Source organism: Erythranthe guttata, chromosome 2 (genome assembly GCF_056151865.1).
Source record: "Erythranthe guttata isolate IM_541 chromosome 2, IM_541, whole genome shotgun sequence".
NCBI classification, from domain to species: domain Eukaryota; kingdom Viridiplantae; phylum Streptophyta; class Magnoliopsida; order Lamiales; family Phrymaceae; genus Erythranthe; species Erythranthe guttata.
Window position 1 is genome coordinate 3,451,918 of NC_142534.1, and position 18,771 is coordinate 3,470,688.

At 35.4% G+C, this 18,771-nt stretch overlaps 4 protein-coding genes across 5 annotated transcripts; 2 read left to right on the forward strand and 2 right to left on the reverse strand.

Annotated features, from left to right (window-relative positions):
- Positions 1 to 968: 968 nt before the first annotated feature.
- LOC105969992 (putative E3 ubiquitin-protein ligase RHC1A) lies at positions 969 to 2,502 on the forward strand. Its single transcript, XM_012994764.2, has 2 exons — positions 969 to 1,970; positions 2,423 to 2,502. Exons 1-2 carry the CDS (start codon positions 1,082 to 1,084, stop codon positions 2,455 to 2,457), a joined length of 924 nt encoding a protein of 307 aa, XP_012850218.2. The 5' UTR covers positions 969 to 1,081; the 3' UTR covers positions 2,458 to 2,502.
- Positions 2,503 to 4,808: 2,306 nt separating this feature from the next.
- Positions 4,809 to 7,713, forward strand: RBL10 (RHOMBOID-like protein 10). The gene is made up of 9 exons (XM_012995009.2): positions 4,809 to 5,128; positions 5,485 to 5,741; positions 5,868 to 5,922; positions 6,030 to 6,110; positions 6,204 to 6,300; positions 6,410 to 6,477; positions 6,647 to 6,745; positions 7,083 to 7,124; positions 7,413 to 7,713. The coding sequence occupies exons 1-9, from the start codon at positions 4,961 to 4,963 to the stop codon at positions 7,554 to 7,556; spliced, it is 1,011 nt and encodes a 336-aa protein (XP_012850463.2). The 5' UTR covers positions 4,809 to 4,960; the 3' UTR covers positions 7,557 to 7,713.
- Positions 7,714 to 9,474: 1,761 nt separating this feature from the next.
- LOC105970021 (uncharacterized) lies at positions 9,475 to 13,289 on the reverse strand. 2 transcript variants are annotated; one of them, XM_012994800.2, is made up of 5 exons: positions 12,784 to 13,289; positions 11,437 to 11,546; positions 10,991 to 11,353; positions 10,324 to 10,903; positions 9,475 to 9,955 (listed from the first exon to the last, which is right to left on the reverse strand). In XM_012994800.2, the coding sequence occupies exons 1-5, from the start codon at positions 13,022 to 13,024 to the stop codon at positions 9,864 to 9,866; spliced, it is 1,386 nt and encodes a 461-aa protein (XP_012850254.2). In that variant the 5' UTR covers positions 13,025 to 13,289; the 3' UTR covers positions 9,475 to 9,863. The 2 variants fall into 2 exon arrangements, 1 of the variants encoding a protein (XP_012850254.2); XR_016034178.1 differs by having other exon boundaries at positions 9,595 to 10,071; positions 10,133 to 10,903; positions 12,784 to 13,275.
- Positions 13,290 to 15,653: 2,364 nt separating this feature from the next.
- Positions 15,654 to 18,520, reverse strand: LOC105970020 (transmembrane emp24 domain-containing protein p24delta3). The gene is made up of 4 exons (XM_012994799.2): positions 18,075 to 18,520; positions 16,820 to 17,032; positions 16,105 to 16,181; positions 15,654 to 15,978 (listed from the first exon to the last, which is right to left on the reverse strand). Exons 1-4 carry the CDS (start codon positions 18,276 to 18,278, stop codon positions 15,834 to 15,836), a joined length of 639 nt encoding a protein of 212 aa, XP_012850253.1. The 5' UTR covers positions 18,279 to 18,520; the 3' UTR covers positions 15,654 to 15,833.
- Between the last annotated feature and the right edge of the window lie 251 nt (positions 18,521 to 18,771).

Sequence of the window (18,771 nt, forward strand, 5' to 3'; positions counted from 1 at the left end):
TTTTTGCGATAAATTGTTTTTACAAATTGGACTTCATTAGCCATTGATTAAAAATAAAATAAAAAAATTATAAGATAACCATATTTTCGTTTAGTAATATTTATTTTAGAAATAATCCACTAACTATAGGAAGATGAATACTGAAAATTAATTTAGTAATGTTTGTTTGTATTATGATTTGAGAAAAAAAAATTTGTAGTGGTTAAATCATAAGGGGTTATGATGGATAACTAGCATGATGATATTAAAAAAAACCAATATTTTATATATTTTAGTTATTAATGTAAAATAAAATAAAATATATATTATTTTTTTTTTTCAATAATTATGCCATACTAGTGACCTTTTTTTTTCAAAAAAAAAAAATTGGAGAATGAAAAACTTATAATTTTAGTATGGGAGACTGATAATATGCCAAAATATAAACAAAGACAGTATACCAACTATATTATAACCTATTGAACAAAGTTAGATGTATAAATACTATTAAATAAATAGTCTTATCATTGTGATGAGTTTTTGAGTATGGGTGGAAATTGGAACATCGTTTATGAATTCAGCCAATTTCAATTCAAAATAATTCAGTTTTGGAATAATATTTTTCATAACAATTTTTTTTAATCAAAATTGGAATAACGAAAATCCAAATAATAATTATGGTGTTGTCGCAAGATTTCGTAACAACAAGAGAATTTTGTAACAATTTTTTCCATTCCAATTTTTTTTTCTTCGAACGAAATTGGAACTATTATTTTTATTAAAAAATATGGAATTTCTTGAAAAATGTTAATTTGGAATTATTTTGTTTTATTTTATTTTTTTATGTGGCTTTGTACCCAAATCATCCCTTTCTTTTAGTAGAGGAGAATGAAGTCATAAGGTTAAACAAAATGTGCAAACAATCCAATTTCACCATACATACAACTTCAAACATTAAAATAAAACAAACCCTCCAATGCAAGTCATTCATTTTCCCTCTCATATATATAAATAGTTTTAGTATTTTACCTATCTTCTTTCCTCTTCTAATCTCACCTCTAATACACTAATTAATATTAATCTCAATAAATTAACCATAATTATGCCTACGTTTCGTCACCCCGGTATCACCGTCAACGGGGTTCGAAGAACAAGAACGTACCATTACTATTGGTGTAGGCGATGCCAACGCTCCATTAGAACCACCACCACCAACCCTTCTGAAATACTATGCCCCGTTTGCTTCGGTCAAATCAACCACGAGCTCGACGTTTCAAGGCCTCGACCTCTCCTCGAGACGGACTTCGAGCCGTCTTCTGGGGCCCGCTTGCTCGACTCTTTGGCCCGCATGTTGGACCCCCCAATTCCAAGTGGGACCCATCGGGCCTCAGTACTACTTCAGTTTATAGGGCCCGATGGGCCCACCGGGCTCGTTTCCCGGCCGTCTTCTGATCAAAGATTGGATGAGTTAATCCAAGAATTGACTCAGAACGACCGGCCGGGCCCACCAGCGGCGTCCCCATCGGCTATTGAGGCGCTACCGGTGGTGGAGCTGAGGGGCGAACACTTGAAGAATAACGATACGTGTTGTCCGGTTTGTAAGGACGAATTCGAGGTCGGGGTCTTAGTGAGGGAGCTTCCGTGCAAGCATTTCTATCACTCGGATTGCATCGTCCCTTGGCTCCACATCAACAACACATGTCCCGTTTGTCGGTACGAAATACAAGGATTAAACAACAACAACAACAACATCAACAACAACAACAACAACAACAACGACAACGACGAAAGTAACAATAACTTCTTTGGAGACGATTACAATTTCGAGGGTTTTATGTTCGGAGAACGAGAAGAAGCGGGGGAGATGGAATATTCCGTAAACTGGAGGTGGGCCCATGATCTCTTGTCATTGAGGCCATTCAGTTTGGTTATGAATTGGGCACAACTCTGTCTTGATTTTCTTGATGATAGAATCAATGTTTCTCGTGGAGGTAATCAAATTTTTCTTACACATATATATTATTGTCTTAGAGCAACTCCAATGCTAAACATCAAAATTGGATTATCAAATACTCATTTGATAATTAAGATAATATTTAAATATCTATTTACAACTTATTTACTCCAACCATGGTTATCTAAATCAATAATCAATTGGAAGTTTTTTAGTGGTTTTATTTGAAATTGCCACGTGTCATTTTTTGATTGGATGTTTAGGTAGTTATTTTTTTGATAACTCAATTTCCGAGATGTATTTTTACATTCAAAGAGGTAGAATATCAAAATACTTACCCATTTTGATACTCCCATTGGAGTGAAAATTTTTGATTTTGGAATATAAAAAAGGTGGTTTATGGATTTGATAATCCATTTGATACTCCCATTGGAGTTGCTCTTATAAATTGGAACATAGTTTTTTTATACGTATGCATGCATGCAACAGGTAGCTGGTGGCGATCTTGGGGGGGCATTCCTTAATTAGCTCTCTCTCCTTTTTAAGGTAAAAAGAATATTCCAATTAGATACATATAACTTAAATTAGTTGATGAGACTAACATGAAAATATTGTGTTAAAATAAAAATGAGACAAAATTCAGCATATCACAGGTGTATAACAGATGAGACAATATTTATTGCCTTTGCAATGTGGTCCTATAACTTTTAACAATTTAATTTTATATAGTATAATAAGGAAGTTACGAATCGTGACAATTGGAACTAAGGGCGAGTTCACCCTTGAAAAATGATCGAGTACTCAAGCCTATTTTCAATTGATAAAAAATTTCACTATATTACACCTATATATTTTTTAAGTCGTCCATCCAATTATTATTATTTAGTTTACCAAAAATTCAAATTAATGCAAAAAAAAATCCTAAGTTTTTCTTTTTTCTATTATTTTTGTCAAAAAAAACCCTAAAAAAATCAGGGGTTGCCCCCGAACCCCCGAAAATTTACGTATTCCGTGTAAAAATATCGTAGTCTCGCACTATTGAACAGTAATTGTTGTCATTAATTTTTTTACGTTATTTTTTAATGTATATTCGATCCTCCTAGTGATGAAATCTTGACTTCGTCACTGCATCGGGACATTAACTACTACTTCGAATTTATGCAATCATTACAAAAATTTTGTTAACAGCTTTGAACTTCAGGGTTAAGGTGAAATTTGACGAGTGAGATTTTAATCTTGAACGTGCTTAATTAGTTACTAATTCAAGATCAACAAGATTAATGGAGCAAAAATTATGGCATACTAGAGGATTATATATGAGATTAGATGGCTTGATTGTGTGCACAATCTGGAAAACCATGTATGATTTATACCTAGGATTAGCTCCATATTATGTGTATTATGGATAATTTCTAATTGTAATTATATACCTAATTTTTTTAATCTAAGTTTAGTTTGTTTGATGTTGTTCTATTTATTTTTGGACTGTCAATTGAGTCGGGCCAATAAAAAACTCAATGGCTTCATTTAAAAATAACATGGAGAGACGAGCACAATTTTCACCCCGAAAATTAATACGAAAAAAATGGAATGTATCATACCATTATCTTGAAGAAAAAGAAATATTTGATTTCAACTAGGGGTGTAAATGAGATGAGCCGGCTCGCGAGCTTTCTGAGCTTGCTCAAAAAAAACTCGTACTCGAGCTTACGAGCCCGAGCTTTTTGACTAGTCGAGCTCGAGCTTCATTCCAGTTGTTTGACAGCTCGCGAGTCGGCTCGCGAGCTTTACCTTTTTTCTATATTTTTTTAATACATATTAATAATATATAATAATGGATATTATTAATAATAAATAAAAAGGAATAATATTACTTTTGTAATTTAAAAAAAAAATTAAGAAGACAGACATAGTATCAGACTATTGCTAAGACATTAACATTCGAATAAAAAAATAGATTTACTTTATTAGTTAGTTTTAATCTTGTAATTTGTTATTTGATTAAAGAAAACACAAAAGAAAAATAAAAAAGTGGAATATTTGGTTATGCCGAGCTCGAGCTCGAGCTCGAGCTCGGGCTCGTTTGGTATACGAGCTCGAGCTCTTTAGAAACAAAACGAGCTCGAGCTCGAGCTCAAAACTTTAGGCTCGTCGAGTTCGAGCTCGAGCTCGAGCCTGGTATACTTGTAGCGAGCTCGAGCTCGAGCTCACAAAATAAGGCGAGCTCGGCTCGTTTACACGCCTAATTTCAACATAATAAAGCATGTCCTTATAAAAAAAAAAAATTCAAAAATAAAGTAAAAATAATTCACACGAGAGAATAGTTAGTAGAAGTTGACAAAAAAAAAAAAAATTGTTTAATAGCCATGATCGTTTGTTTGTTGAAATGCAATGACCCAACTTCAAAATTATTAGCCAATATTTAAAATTTTGATTGAATTGGTGGTACTAACTGGCCAAAATCAGTGGATAATTGTTGATTGAACCAACGCTAGATTTTTGATTGAACCAACGCTAGATTTGTGAAATTGCATATTAGTATCATAATCAAACATTTAACCTGAAGGGCTTGTTAATGCTCATGTATTTATGAATTGTGAACCGCCTTCCGGTTACGTATACGTATGTGTGCGCGTGTGCGAGCGAGAATAAAAGAGAGGGCTCATAAATATTTTGAGTTCAAAATACGAAGAAGAACAAAAAAAACTCTTGCAATGCTCGTGCGCTAGGAAGTGAGAAGATTCGCCGGAATATTCCCCTTATGTGATTATGCATATAAAAAAAAACTAGTTTTAACGGGTTCGTGTAATGTTTTTTTAGTTAAGGTGGCAAATTGTAAAAACGGATAAAATACAGGTGGCAAAATACAATTAACTCGATTTTTTTAATAGTATTTATCTTTTAGAGCATTTCGAAGGTTTAGTTAATAAAAGTAAGCACAAGTGAAAAATTGAAGAACATAGTCAAAAATTAATCTCTGAATTTTCAGTTTCTGCACTTCAATCAAAGTTTGAGGAGAAGAAAGCAATGATTGGAGGATCACCATTGTCATCCAATCCCAAATACCCAATCCCCATTTTCGGAATTGGTCCCACACCAATCAACCGCCTCTTCACCACCACCTCCGCCGCCGCCGTTAGCGACGCCCTCCGCCGCCGCCTTCAACTTGACTTCCTCCTCCGCTCCTCCCTCGAGGTTCGAAATTGAAAGACCTTATTAACCTAGGATAATAAATTTTAGTTTCCATTGCTCAATTGCTCGCATACACGTGAATTAAAGCTTTGTATATTTGGCCCTAATTTTGTGTTTAATTGCAAACTGTATCTGTGTAAATGGATGAAATGAATTAACCCTATCTACTTTGCAATAAGCGGAATAGATTTTTTTTCCACTGTTCCTGTCAAGCAATTGCTGAAAATTTAATCTTTGCTTTTTTTGAGATTGTTCGTTTTAATTGCAACAAAAACTCATTTTAATTCAACAGACGCTGATAATTAGCTGTTTTGAAGATGATGATTATGGAAGGAATATACCTTTTTTTTCTTGTGCAGAGTATCTCTCGTCTTGGCGATGTGCCTCGTTTGAAGGATATTATGTGTCGCGAAAGGGCCCTTCGATTTACAGGTTTTAACTGTTTTCGATTGTCGTCCAATGCTTTGTCCGCTGCATTGATGAGCTTAAGTTTCTTCAATGGGAACGAAAGTCAAAATAGTTCACGAGATTTCGGGAAGCCACAGTCAAGATCTTCTAGAAGAAACTTATTTGACGGAAGGAAATTGACCAATGTACTTCTTGTTGCCAATGTCTTGTGAGTAAATGTGTGTGTGTGTGTATATAAGCAACAAAAGAGAGAGCTAAAAAATACTCCTCGATTATCCGGTTTAATATTTCCAGTGGAGAAATTAAGAATTTAAAAAATAAAAATTGCATGCAGAGTCTATATAGCACAATCGGTCTCAGATGGCAAGCTTTTATTTTGGGGCGCCAAGGTTTGACTTTTTTTTTTCGTTTCCCGTACAAGCATTGGATTATCAATTCCATGTCGAATTCCCTTTTTATGTTTATGTTAAACTTTTTTATTTCACTGTATTTGCAGATTAATAGTCTAATTAGTAAAGGGCAGTTGTGGAGGCTAGTTACATCTTCGTTTCTGCATGCGAATATTGGACATCTACTGGTTCGATTTAAACATTACTAGTAATAAAAAAAGGTGTAGTTTTTTTAGGTCGAAATCTGACGTGTTTGTTGAGAAGAATTATGTTTTTTGTAGGTGAATTGCTATTCGTTGAACTCAATCGGTCCTGCTGTCGAGAATGTATGCGGTCCTAAAAGATATCTAGCAATATACATGACCTCTGCAATTGCAAGTAAGGATCGGATCGGACTAGCAAATTGCAATTCCACTCTGCAGTATATATAATTCCCATTTCATCTGAAACAAATCATTTTTTAATCAAATTGTTTGTTGTGAATCAGGTTCGGCGATGAGTTATTGGTTTTGCCAAGCGCCAGCAGTTGGCGCATCGGGAGCTATTTTTGGATTGGTAATCTCTTGACCATTAAAAACACAGCATTTTCTTGATGCTCAAACGTAAATACGTAATTCAAATTTATTTTGCTTCAAATGCCAGTTTCCTTGTTGAATAAAACAAATTAGTTTGGTAAAAAAAGTTGGCATTATGTTTAATTGATTTAACGGTAGCGTGCGATCAGGTTGGATCGTTTGCTATTTTTGCGCTGAGGCACAGGGGAATGGTCAAAGGCACTGAGAGCGGTTTGAAACATATTGCTCAAGTGATTGTTCTGAACATGGTAAATTTTCTTCACAACTTTTTCCCGGGTCAAAATTGAATTATTGGATTTCGGTTGTAAAATGTTAGTCAACCAGAGTTTGACTTCTCTGCTGAAATCTTTGGTACTCGTGTTTACCTTCAGGCTTCATCAGTACAATCAGTTCATTTATATTTGTTTTCCAATTCGCTGTTACTTAGTTAACAGATTGTACTAAGATGTAAATAGGCACGATCGTTGGTAATTGCACAAACGCAAATGTACGAATCATTTTCGCTTATGCATTTATAGAATTCATCAACTCAATAACTTGCGCAAAACTTTTATGGTTTGCTGAAAATAAGCCTTTCTCGTGCAGGCTATTGGGCTGCTATCTCAAGGCATCGATAATTGGGGACATGTAAGTTTATTGCCAACTCTTTTGGACATATCTCCGTTCGTGTCACAAAACACTAAAGATAATTACGAAATTGATTTACGAGATGCCGTTTTTTTTCTCTTTTTTTTTTGAAGTGTTTACGTTTCCAGAAATTTCATGAGTACATTTTAGAAACTACTATTGGAGGGTTCGATCACATTTTCATAGTAAAAGTTATTTATCTCTAATACAATATGAGTTCATACTACACACACATAATGGCTACTGAAATCATTTATGATGGATTTTTCGTAAATTAAAAAATTTCAGGTCGGAGGATTGATAGGCGGGGCTGCAGTGTCGTGGCTTCTTGGTCCTGCATGGGAAGTGGGTCCCGTTTCCCTTAGCGGGAGAAGAACATTAACCGATAAGGCGCCAATTTTCTCTCTCATCAAAAGACATGATCACAAGTAAATATAGCAGATGATGCATCTCTTCAGATTCACTTGTGCGTAGATTGATGCATACACTAATACCACTCGTTTAGCAATACAATCTATATATTCTGGCTACATGTTTCATTTGTAAGCCATTTTAATGATAAACGGCGTTAACAAAATTTCTGATCAAAGCTGATGAATAAAATAAAGAGTAAAAAGCAGTTTACCCCCTAAACTAAGACCCGTTTCGCGCTTTACCCCCTAAACAATTTTTTTTTGCACGTTTTTACCTAAACTCAATTTTTTGTTGCACGGTACCCTAAAAGTAGTATTTTCCGGTAATTTTCACCGGAATGTTGTGCACGTGCCATTCATGTGAGATTAACAGGGGCAAAATTGTCTTTTCCTTTTTCTTTTTTTTATTTTTTTTTATTTTCCCATTTTTCTCTTCCAAAAATATTTCTTCCCCATTTGCCTTCTTTCTCAGACTTATCTGTTCGAACACAGAGAAACAGAGTGCTCAAACACAACGCAGAATACAATCCCTTCTTTCATCAATTTTTTGAGATAAAATTTCCCTGTAACAAAATCATCGGAAAAATCATCCAATTTTCTTGTATAAAAATTTCCTTTGTAACAAATTCATCCAATTTTCATCCATTATCTAAAAAAAATCATATTTTCAGACAAATCACACACACACAGATCGAATCAAAACATACCCATAATTACATAACAAGTTATTAGTACATCGAATAAAAACATTATTTTTTCATCTTTTCAGACAAATCACACACACACACAGTGATACAGAGAGAGAGAGATGGCGGTGAAGCTCGACAGCGCGGGTGGCATGGCCAAAGCCATGACCGGTGACGTAATAGGCAAATACAAGAGGACGATGTACTGAGTCTTCTGCTCCCATCTTCTTCTTCTTGATATCTGATTTTTAAATAAAACATAAATAAATAAATAAATGAGAAAAACAGGACAAGAAACCTTTTTTTTTTTCTGATTGATCTCCGAAAAGAAATCAAGAAACAGGGGAATAAGTGTTCTATTTGACTAGATTTCCTTCATTTTGATTATCTTCTCCAACCACTCCTTTTTTTTCCCTTTTTCTTTTCATACTATTTCGATTTCTTCTTCTCTTCCCCTTTTATCTCTTTGGTTGCATTTAATTGGAATTTTCACTTCAACCTCCGTTGGATCGACCTGAACGGCCACCCACTGATCCATCTCCGGCGCTGATGCCGTCGCCTCCTCTGGCTCCACCACCGCTATTGTCACCTCTGAGGAACAACCATGAAGGTGAGGAGGCGAAAAATGATTGTAAGGGAGACTACGAACTTAACGACCTGCTGCATCTTCAATTGCTTATTTATTCTAGTTAGAGAAAGCAAAAGAAGGGAAAAAGAAGAGGAGGGAGAAATCGAAGCATACCAGTAAAAAGAGAGCACAAAGAGGGGAAGAAGAAAGAGTTGTTGGAGAAGATGGAGGAAAATCCAATTAAATAAACGAAAAAAACTAATGAAAATTGAACTGTAGGTCAGATTGTTAGTGAAGTGACAATTTTACCCCTTCCTAACTCACGTGATTTGCACGTGCTTTAGATTCCGTCCAAAATTGCCTGAAAACGGGCATCGTGCAACCAAATAACAAGTTTAGGTAAAAACGTGCAAAAAAAAATTGTTTGGGGGGCAAAGTGCAAAACCGCTCTTAGTTTAGGGGGTAAACTGCTTTTTACTCTAAAATAAACTATAATCAAGTAATTAAGTAAATGAACTTGTATATTGATTTGTTGAGAAATTGTGTTGAGCCTTCAATTTTATCTTAGTAAATCAAATTTTGAGTTAATTTCTGATTTCCGACAACCTGTGCTGCATTGAAAGCGTAAAACTAATTAAAATCGGAACCGGAGACCATCGTCAGCAAGTTGAGGACAAGTTATATGCAGGCACATAAGCAGATAATTGGTTTATTTACTGAGCATATATTTATATATATTTATATATATAAGTTAATTAATACTCTGTTTTTGTTAACATTATAATCAGCGGCACTTGCAGAAGTTCAGAAAGAACCCGTACATTTTACAGTTTGTTCTTTCGGAAAACCTGCAAACGAAAAGCAAACCATTTTTCACTCTTTTTTTTTTTTTATGTCGAGAGCCACACAGACCCCGTAACAGTGAAGGGTGAAGGTGTATGCCATCTTTTGCCATTCACCTCCAACTCTCCTAAGCTCCTCTGTCGACTTCTTTTTATCACCGCAATTTCACTCTCCACCACCAAAACTGTAATAAGTTATATATATATGTAATATATGTATATATATCAATTTAGGAAGATGTCGAAATCCAAGATAGGACAACAAGTGCCACCAGTCCGTTTAAGTAGAAGCGTTGAATCCTCCAAGTGCCCACGACAAAAGCTGCAATCACGCGAACGTTTTTAGTCAGTAAATCGTAGACATAGTGCAATAATTGGATAACCTAACATATTCTACTACTATTTTTCTTCTCTCTTTCTAGAAAGCAACACGATATGCTGAATAATCTTTCATCAAGTGAAAGCTTTCTTCGAAGAAAATACATGAGATAGCAAAGGCATCTAACTTCGCAAGAAAAAAGTTAGTTAATTATTTTTTTTCCAGCGAAACAATATTCTCAAACATCGTTCATCAATAATACTTCCAATCCAATTTATCGAAATGGACTTCCATAAATGTAGAGCACAACGAAAGCAAGTGTTTACGAAAATGCCATTAACCAATCAAAGAATTTAACTGGGAGTACTTACATGAATGGTCGTATGCAGAGGAAGCACTCAGCGGAGACACCAAACCTTTCCCACTCCTTTCGCCCGAACCATATCCAGCACTAGGCAATGGAGAAGGACCCGGTGATATTCGAGGTGATAAATTAGGAGATATTTGGTCACTGAGAGAAGTTGGAGGCGGACTTGGTGGTTTAGTAGACCAACAATCCGAGGGTGCAGGAGAATCGGAAATCGGAGATAAAGAACTGGAAGGGGCATTATTTGGACTGGGTGCAGATGAATAACAGTTTGTACAAGGTGGTAGTGCAAAAGCAGGAGAATTAGATGGTGCCATATATGGAGAAGGCGATGGGGTTGCTGTCGGCGTTGGTGTATGAAGTGAGTGATTTAGAAATGATGACAAGCTAATTTCTTTAACTTTCCCAAAAACGGAATGATCTAGGCCAAGATTATCCGTGGGGGGCGATCCGGTAATTATTTGAGCCAGCTGATTCAATCTGTCCGGAAGTATTGTCCCACTATTAGATGCAACCAAAGCTTCAACTGTAACTGGTGGATCTTTTGTCGAGCCGTGTTTGTTTGTTACCTTTACGTACACCACCTGTATCAAGAAAAGTCGAAACAAAATCAAAAGGGCTTAATTTTTTTTGCGACGTGAATGATGAACAAACGGTGGATATTAATTTACCTCATTGGACATCAAACGCAGTCCAGATTTCAGTTGTTCCTTCAATTCCGGAAGATTTTCCTTTATGTCGTATATTGAGCTGTTGAGAGTGAAATTCACAAGGGCTTGAGATATCAAAGCAGCTCCCTCGGGTATTATGGTAATCCCACCGGGAAATTTTAGAATCTCGAATGAAGAAGGCTCTCCAAAGATAGGGGAAGTTAATGTCAAATTGTATTGTTGAAGAAACAAATCTATTAAGGATGATTTTAACAAACTCAAAGCCACTGAATTCATTGTACTATTGATTGGATCGGGAAGGAAGCCAAACACCACATCGGTGCAGTTAGAAGTGCTTCCCTTGTGCATGGACAAAACAGCAACCTGTGGAAAAAAATTGAAGTGATTGTCAAATTGTCCTTCTGTTTGAATTAACAATATTTACAGTATATAAACTTGAAGCCAACCTTTAAAGAAGGGACACCTATCTCCTCATTGACGTCGTATTCTAATCTTGCAATATACGGTACGAGCTCGTGAACTGGTTTCTGAAGCTTGAAATATGATTGAACTGTGGCTGGAATAAGAAAGAACACGAATCAAGACTTTAACAGAGAGATGACGGAAAACAACTTGTGTCGTGAAGGTACGTATTAATTTCAGATGCATAGATTTTGTTGGAGATTTAAGAAACACCAAACACAAATGATGCGGACATTCTAACATGAGAGCTTACATAGCACATAAGTACGACAGGAGGTCGAGACAAATAATTAATAAGTACTACAGCAGGGTCGAGCTTACATCAGAAGCTGTTCCAAATTATACTAATTGGCGAAATATCAAAAGGGATAGTTAAATTTGCAATAAAATTGCATCATCTACATTTAGGAAAGCCATTAGTGTATTACATCATCCAGATTCAGGTTTCCAATTTAAAACTAGTTTCATAAGACGGGAAAAAACCAATGCCCGTTACGACAAAATGGGACTGCAAATGAACAAAAGATAGGAGAATTTCAAGAAATGTGAATTTAATCTCAAATGGATGCATCATGCTGAATAATTGTTCGGATGAGCAACTAGTTGTTTAAATGAGATTGCCCCGAGTAGTACTAATAAAGAAGATGGTTTCGATGAAGTGTCACTCACGCAGAAAAACACATCCATACGCAACCCCATAAAATGAAAAGCTATTACTTGTATCTTGATTACCTGGTACGTACAATTGCACAACCAATCCAAGAAACGCATGTCCCATCTCGGAAAATAAGTTACACTATGGACACAATTATGAAAGAATAATCTCATAACAAGCTATCACCATCTAGCAACAACGATGCCCTAGAAGATAAGTCATGCGGTTGCTCAACCAGATATTACCTACCAAATCACATTTTCGTTATCTTGAACTTTGACAAGCAATCGTGACACAGTTAACTGTTTTAGTTAAAAAACCAGCATTTTTTCTATTGGAATAATTATTTCGGGTATATTATTCAATATTTCCAAACAAGAGAGAGGGAATTTTTCTCCCCACCATAAACTATAAGGAAAATCGGCGAAATTACGACACCTCCATGGATCCAAATGTCCAACAAGAATGATAGAATACAAAATAAATATTAAATGTTGAATAAATATTGGTCTTCTATAAGATCGCAAAATTACCAGGAATACCAATTTGGCACACAAAGGAAAAAAAATAAAAAATCACAGAAACCCTAATTCCCAAAGCAAGTCAAATCACAACTGAAAACTGGAGAATTAGAATTAGAATTAAAAAACGAACGAAATTGAAACAGCAATTTTACCACTGAGCTTGATGGATTCTCGAGCATCAAACCCAACTTCCCTGTATCGAATAGGAAGAAGCCAGAAAACGGCGGAGAAGAAAGCGGCGACACTGAGCATCAAAACGACGGCGCATTTGAGGGTGCAGAGTCCGCGAAGGCCCACCGCACATCTCCGGCAGAGGAAGGTTCTAGAAGCAGTGCTGCCGCCGCCATTAGGCTGCTGCACAATCGGCAGTCGCTGATTATCGGCCTTCCCCATTTCCACCACAGCATCGGTTCCGAAATACTCTCTCTCTTTCACACTCTCTCTCTCTCTCGAGTTTTCTCTCACTAGAAATTGTATGTACACGCAACTGGGGAGAGAGATGGGTTTGTCTCGGTCCAGTCTCTCTCTCTCTCTCTCTAATCTCTCTCTTCTCTCTCTCTCAAGGGTATGGAGACAACTGGGGGTGGCTGTGGACAAGTGTGCTCGGTGAACAAATGCTCTCCGTACGCGCACAAACACGCACTCACTACAAACAATGAATTATGCTTTTGGACTTTTCTTTTTTTCTTCCTTTTTTTAGGGGTCGGTTCCATATATTTGGATTTTCATGGGGGGAAAAGTTCATATTTTAATTAACTATTTTGGATTTACTTTTTTATTTTTATTACAAAAAAACCCGTAGTCGCATTTACACTCTGCATTCATGCAATAACTTGCAAATTGTGTCAGATGTGTAACTGTTAACACATTATGTGATGAGTTCGACTTACAAAGTGAATTAATTTAGTACCGTTTTATAGAGTGAGATGATTGTTTTTCTAATACTACAATTGTTATTTTACTTCACTCGTGATCAAGATTATATTTAAATAAATAACATTCGGTGATACTAATGAATTATAGTTTTCTCGAAGAGTTTCTGATCCCTAGATCTATGAAATGTCACAGCTGGTGAAAATCGCGACCCCTATAACTTGCATAGAAAAACTTTGTAAATATTAAAAATAAGCGGGGGACATAATTTAAAATTAAACTTTAACCCTAATAGTCAAGGCTAATTACAACTCTCCTAACGATGATTGATTCTGATCTATCGTAGTATATATCTATACATATATTCAAGTTTGAACAAATTGATACATTTTGTCGACCACTCTCTCTACAAAGCTCGAATCGGAATAATATTTAAACTGGTCGAATTAATTTAAATATTTACTTTAAATATTAACAATAGTTTATCACAAATAAAAACTTTTTTCCCCACTTTATGAACACATAGTAGCTTCACAAAACTAACACAAATTTGGGTATTAGGAGAATCTGAACTAGTGGCATGCTATAAAAGTCACAAAATGTATGGGGATTGCATAAGCAATTTACATAAAATATAAGGGTGTAAATGTAAAGATAAAACAACTTCATAAGGTGCTAGGTAACAATTAATAAAATGATATGGGTACCTATGTAGCATGGACACGGATACGCGGATACCGCGATACGTGGATACGGACACCGCGATACGGCATTTTAAAAAAAGTAGGATACGGACACCGGGGTGGATACGCGTAAATATTAAAAATATAGGGGTACAGTTATAAATTTCAAATTTTATATATATATATATATATATATATATATATATATATATATATATATATATATATATATATATATATATATATATATATATATATATATATATATATATATATATATATATAACAATTATGTGTTTCTCCCGTGTTAATTAGTAAATAAAATATATAAAATAGTGAAAGATTCCTAATAAAAGAAAAGCAATTATGGAAAAAAAAAAAGAAAAAAAAAGAATAAGGAACGTGTAAAGAAGTATCAGCCGTGTCCAAGTTGGGACTCAAAGTGTCCATATTTTCTTTTTTTTTTGCAAAACGGCCCCAACATCCCACCCCAATACTTTATGTAAATTCGGATTCGGCCCGACACCGTGTCCGAGCCGTGTCCTGGCGAGTCCGCGCGAGTCGGGTGTCCGACACTTGGACTCTTCAGGTTTTTGAAGAGTCCGTGCATCCTAGATGGGTACCCAACGTTGAGGAGAAGCAAAGGTGAAAGATAAAGTTGACAAAAATAAAGTATCCATAGAAGAGAATAAATATTTACCACCACTCAAATTTTCCAAAAATATAAAATAAAAAACAACAAATTTTGAAATCATTTAACAATTTCATAATGAATTTATTGTCATAATTGGATAATTCATGTTTATAGTTATTGCCTTATTTGGGGGTTACTCAATGTTGTGACTATTGATTATTCATTTTGCTATATCACTAACAAGATGTTGGCCAATCACATGCATCCACGTTGACTTGTTTTTTTTATTTTTTTAATAGTGGATAAATTATAAAGTTAATTTTATCTTGAAAAGTAATGAATTAGAGAAATATAGCACTATGGAATCCAATTTTAGTGCGAGAGCATAATTATGATGGATAACTAACTTCGGAGTTATCTTAGTTTATGGTGATAAGTTGATTTAGAAATCATCAACTAAAATGATAAATATATGATGACTTTTAGCAACTGTAGGTTATTTTTTTTAATTTTAATGTTTAAATCCTTCTACCTATTTATCACCTCTTTAACTTTTTGTTCTAAATAAATACTTTTCACTCTTATTTTAATGTTTTTTTTGTGTATTTGTGAGGATTAAAAAACTCAAAAAAAAAAAATTATGGAATTGATAAACTTCGTGTTTTGATAATTAATGATGCAATATTCAATAAATGTTTGAAAGAAAAAAGATTGGATTGATGTCAGAATTTATAAATAAGATGGTCTACGTTTACTAAAAGGTGTTCTGTATTTATCAAGTCCCGATCATTAACTATTGATGGAATTATTTATTGGTAGTCAGTGTGAATCGTTTTTCTTTTTTCTCAAAAAATACAAACAAACATTTTCATATTAAACGAAACAACTAATCCTTCTGCAGAATAACAATATACATTCACGAGGCAAAAATAAACAAAATCGAAGGTTTCAAAGGCCGGTGTAGCAAAATACAAAATACATCAAACAACCTAAAATTTCGTGTTTTTTCCGTCTAAATCAGCTTTTTCTTTTGGAAATATCGCTTCAAGTACCATATCTGTGAAGCCGAAACCACAATGCACACTCCCAGTGACATGATACTGAACCAAGCCACCCGACCATTCGTTTTTTCACTCACAATCCGCATCTCCGCTTCTCTGCAAGAACAACAATTTTGCAACGGTTTCGAAAAGTTAGAGCATTAAGAAGACGACTTCGGATCGTTAACTGATAAACATTATTTATAAAAATAAAAAAAAAAAAAAAAAGAAAAAAACATATACCTGCTTTTGAGATACAGAAGATTTTCATGGATGGCTTCCACTACTCCTTCGAGCTTTCTTAGCTCAAGCTCAACACCCTACTAGGGGGAAAAAGAAGTATGTAAATACATTCTACACCATGAGCAACAACTTTTTAAGCTTCGATTCACATTCTGAGATCTTTATTTTTGCCGATAAAAACTGTCTATAAACTTTTGTCACCAGAATAAATGGTATAAACTTAGGCATCTTTTGAAAAATGTTGATGGGATTGATAAGTCAAGATTGGATTGGATAGGATTACTCATTACATTGTTTATGATAATGTAATATGTGATTTAGTGATTATTTGTTTGAGATTTGTGATTATACAAATTTGCTTCGGAATAAAGACCGTATTACACTAGTTACTAGCAATCTAGCATTATTTCTATGTATGGGAGCACACGTGGTAATTCTATTTAATATATCCAAAAGGCAAAATTAGGATCATGTAATCATAGGGGTTGAATTTTTGCTTGATTATAATCCGGGCCCATTTTATATGACGGACTTGAAATCTAAATCCCAAACATTTGACAAAGCTTGACTATATTGTCTATCAACCTAATCCCAACCTATCAATCAAAACGAACCTGCCTAACTCAAAATAGCAAACATATGGCTTTCCAAATTAAGGTAAATGTATAAAGTTGAAAGTGAAAATAGCATTCGTATTTAATCTTAAAGATCTCACCTCGATTTTCTCCTTTCTTGCAACCGAATCCCAATCCTTGGCTGCAATACCTGTCTTCCAGTCAATGTTGAGACTTACATCCCCACCTCCTTGATTATTGCCATCGATCCAAAAACAAGCTAGATAGTTTCCACTCTCGCTAGTTGTAAAAGCGAATTGACCATGTGTGACATTTTCCTGGTGATGGAGGTTATTCCCGTATGGTGAAGTGACCTTTCAGAAGAAACATACGGTCGAATTAGTTGAATCGGAACTGCAAGAATGATAACCGGGCCAAACTAATCATGTGCGACGACGCTAACATTGATGTTATTTGCCCTTTAAACCTCTGAATCGGAGGTAATCATCTAAATTACTAGAGCCTTCTGCACATAGGCAGGAAGTTATCTTTTATACGTCAGAATCTCGTCTCACTCAGGACATAGTATAATCAATAACACAAAGATGAGAAGGAAAATAAAAAAAGGAAACGCCAAAAATTGGGTGTAATCCAAAGTGAAGTAGTTTACTCTATCATTCTTAAGAAATCTATAATGTAATTGGACGATATAGCCAATAACTCTGGCCACGTAAGAATTAGCTAGCACGGTAGCACCAGATAAATATGAAAGGGGGACTATCGAATAACGAGAAAACAGTCCCAATGTGAAGCATCAGATTTCCAGTATTAAAAGTGCATGCTATGTAATCAACAAAATTAAGACTTCGATTTTTGTCAGTCTGATTAGGAGCTTGCCGATTTAATTTTGAAAACATGAAACTTGACTCTTTAGTCGTTAGTCAATCAAAAAATCGAGATGGTTATACAACATTAATACCCTACTTGCCACTTACAAAACTAAAATTGCTTTTGCAAAACAATTTATTTCCCTCTTAACGGGTTCAGAAGGAATAAATTCGTGATGTATGAAACGGACGCAATAGTGAGTTTCGTAAATAAATATAGCTAGTGGTTTCTTCTACATCAACATAAAACCATCAAACTAAGTGATGCCTGGTTTAGTTTTAGATTATGTAAATCAAAGTAAAACATATAAAAGCTGAACCCAAAAATAGAAAGTTCTTCAAGTATTCTCGCAATAAATCGAGCTCGACGCTAATATAGTTAACTTAATTACTTATTTTCCATTTAATCCAGCTCAAAACCATCTTCAATATTTCCATCGCCAACAACACAATCTTTCCGCAGATAGAAACAAAATAATTATAAACTAATTGAACACACGCAGATTAATTTGGGGGGAAGAACCCTAACCTTGGCGGAAATGGTGGGGGTGGAGTGGGTGTGGTCATCGGAAATGACGACGTAATCGGACAAAACGACGACGTTGCTCTGGATTTCTTCCGAGACGCACTTGGTCCCAGTCGCCGGCAAACTCAACCATATGGCCGCGCTCCTCTGCACGACGCAGAGCAAAAACAACAGGAGCACCACGCGCACGTTAGCACCTACCCCCATCGTTTTATTTCTCCCAAAATCCGATTGCTTCTGTCCTGTGTGTATATGCACCTGTGAGTCGATCTCGAAGAATGGAATCTCGGATCGGAAAATCCAAAGCTTGATTGTGCTCAGATTGGGGTTAACGATTTGAATAATCGTCTTTTGAATGACGAATGTCTGTGTAGGGTATCACGGGTTGTATTCGGATCGGGTAACCCGCTTTCTCTGCAAATAAGACATTTTTATTTCGCGGGCTGAACACGGATTCGTACAAGGAGGCCCGTCTAAATATCGGCCCGGCCCAATTTTTGTAACTTATAATTGTCCAAATGTTATATGGCTCTAAATAGCACTTAACCCCCTTGTGGTTTGGATATTTTGCACATGACCCCTTATGGTATGAAATTAGGCACTTAATTTTCTTGTGGTTTTGACATTTTCCACATGACCCATTTACGGTATGAAATTAGGCGGATAACCACATTGAATAGAAAACTAGAAAAGACTAAAT

Coding starts and splice junctions, on each gene's coding strand:
- LOC105969992 (XM_012994764.2), top strand. CDS start 1,082: ATGCCTACGTTTCGTCACCCCGGTATCACCGTCAACGGGGTTCGAAGA. Junction 1,971..2,422: donor AATCAATGTTTCTCGTGGAG/GTAATCAAATTT, acceptor TGCATGCAACAG/GTAGCTGGTGGCGATCTTGG.
- RBL10 (XM_012995009.2), top strand. CDS start 4,961: ATGATTGGAGGATCACCATTGTCATCCAATCCCAAATACCCAATCCCC. Junction 6,111..6,203: donor CGAATATTGGACATCTACTG/GTTCGATTTAAA, acceptor TGTTTTTTGTAG/GTGAATTGCTATTCGTTGAA. Junction 7,125..7,412: donor GCATCGATAATTGGGGACAT/GTAAGTTTATTG, acceptor AAAAAATTTCAG/GTCGGAGGATTGATAGGCGG.
- LOC105970021 (XM_012994800.2), bottom strand. CDS start 13,024: ATGGGGAAGGCCGATAATCAGCGACTGCCGATTGTGCAGCAGCCTAAT. Junction 11,547..12,783: donor AGAATCCATCAAGCTCAGTG/GTAAAATTGCTG, acceptor TTCTTATTCCAG/CCACAGTTCAATCATATTTC. Junction 11,354..11,436: donor TAGGTGTCCCTTCTTTAAAG/GTTGGCTTCAAG, acceptor TTTTTTCCACAG/GTTGCTGTTTTGTCCATGCA.
- LOC105970020 (XM_012994799.2), bottom strand. CDS start 18,278: ATGGGGGTAGGTGCTAACGTGCGCGTGGTGCTCCTGTTGTTTTTGCTC. Junction 17,033..18,074: donor CCCCCACCATTTCCGCCAAG/GTTAGGGTTCTT, acceptor TTCTTCTGAAAG/GTCACTTCACCATACGGGAA. Junction 15,979..16,104: donor CTTCTGTATCTCAAAAGCAG/GTATATGTTTTT, acceptor TTGTTCTTGCAG/AGAAGCGGAGATGCGGATTG.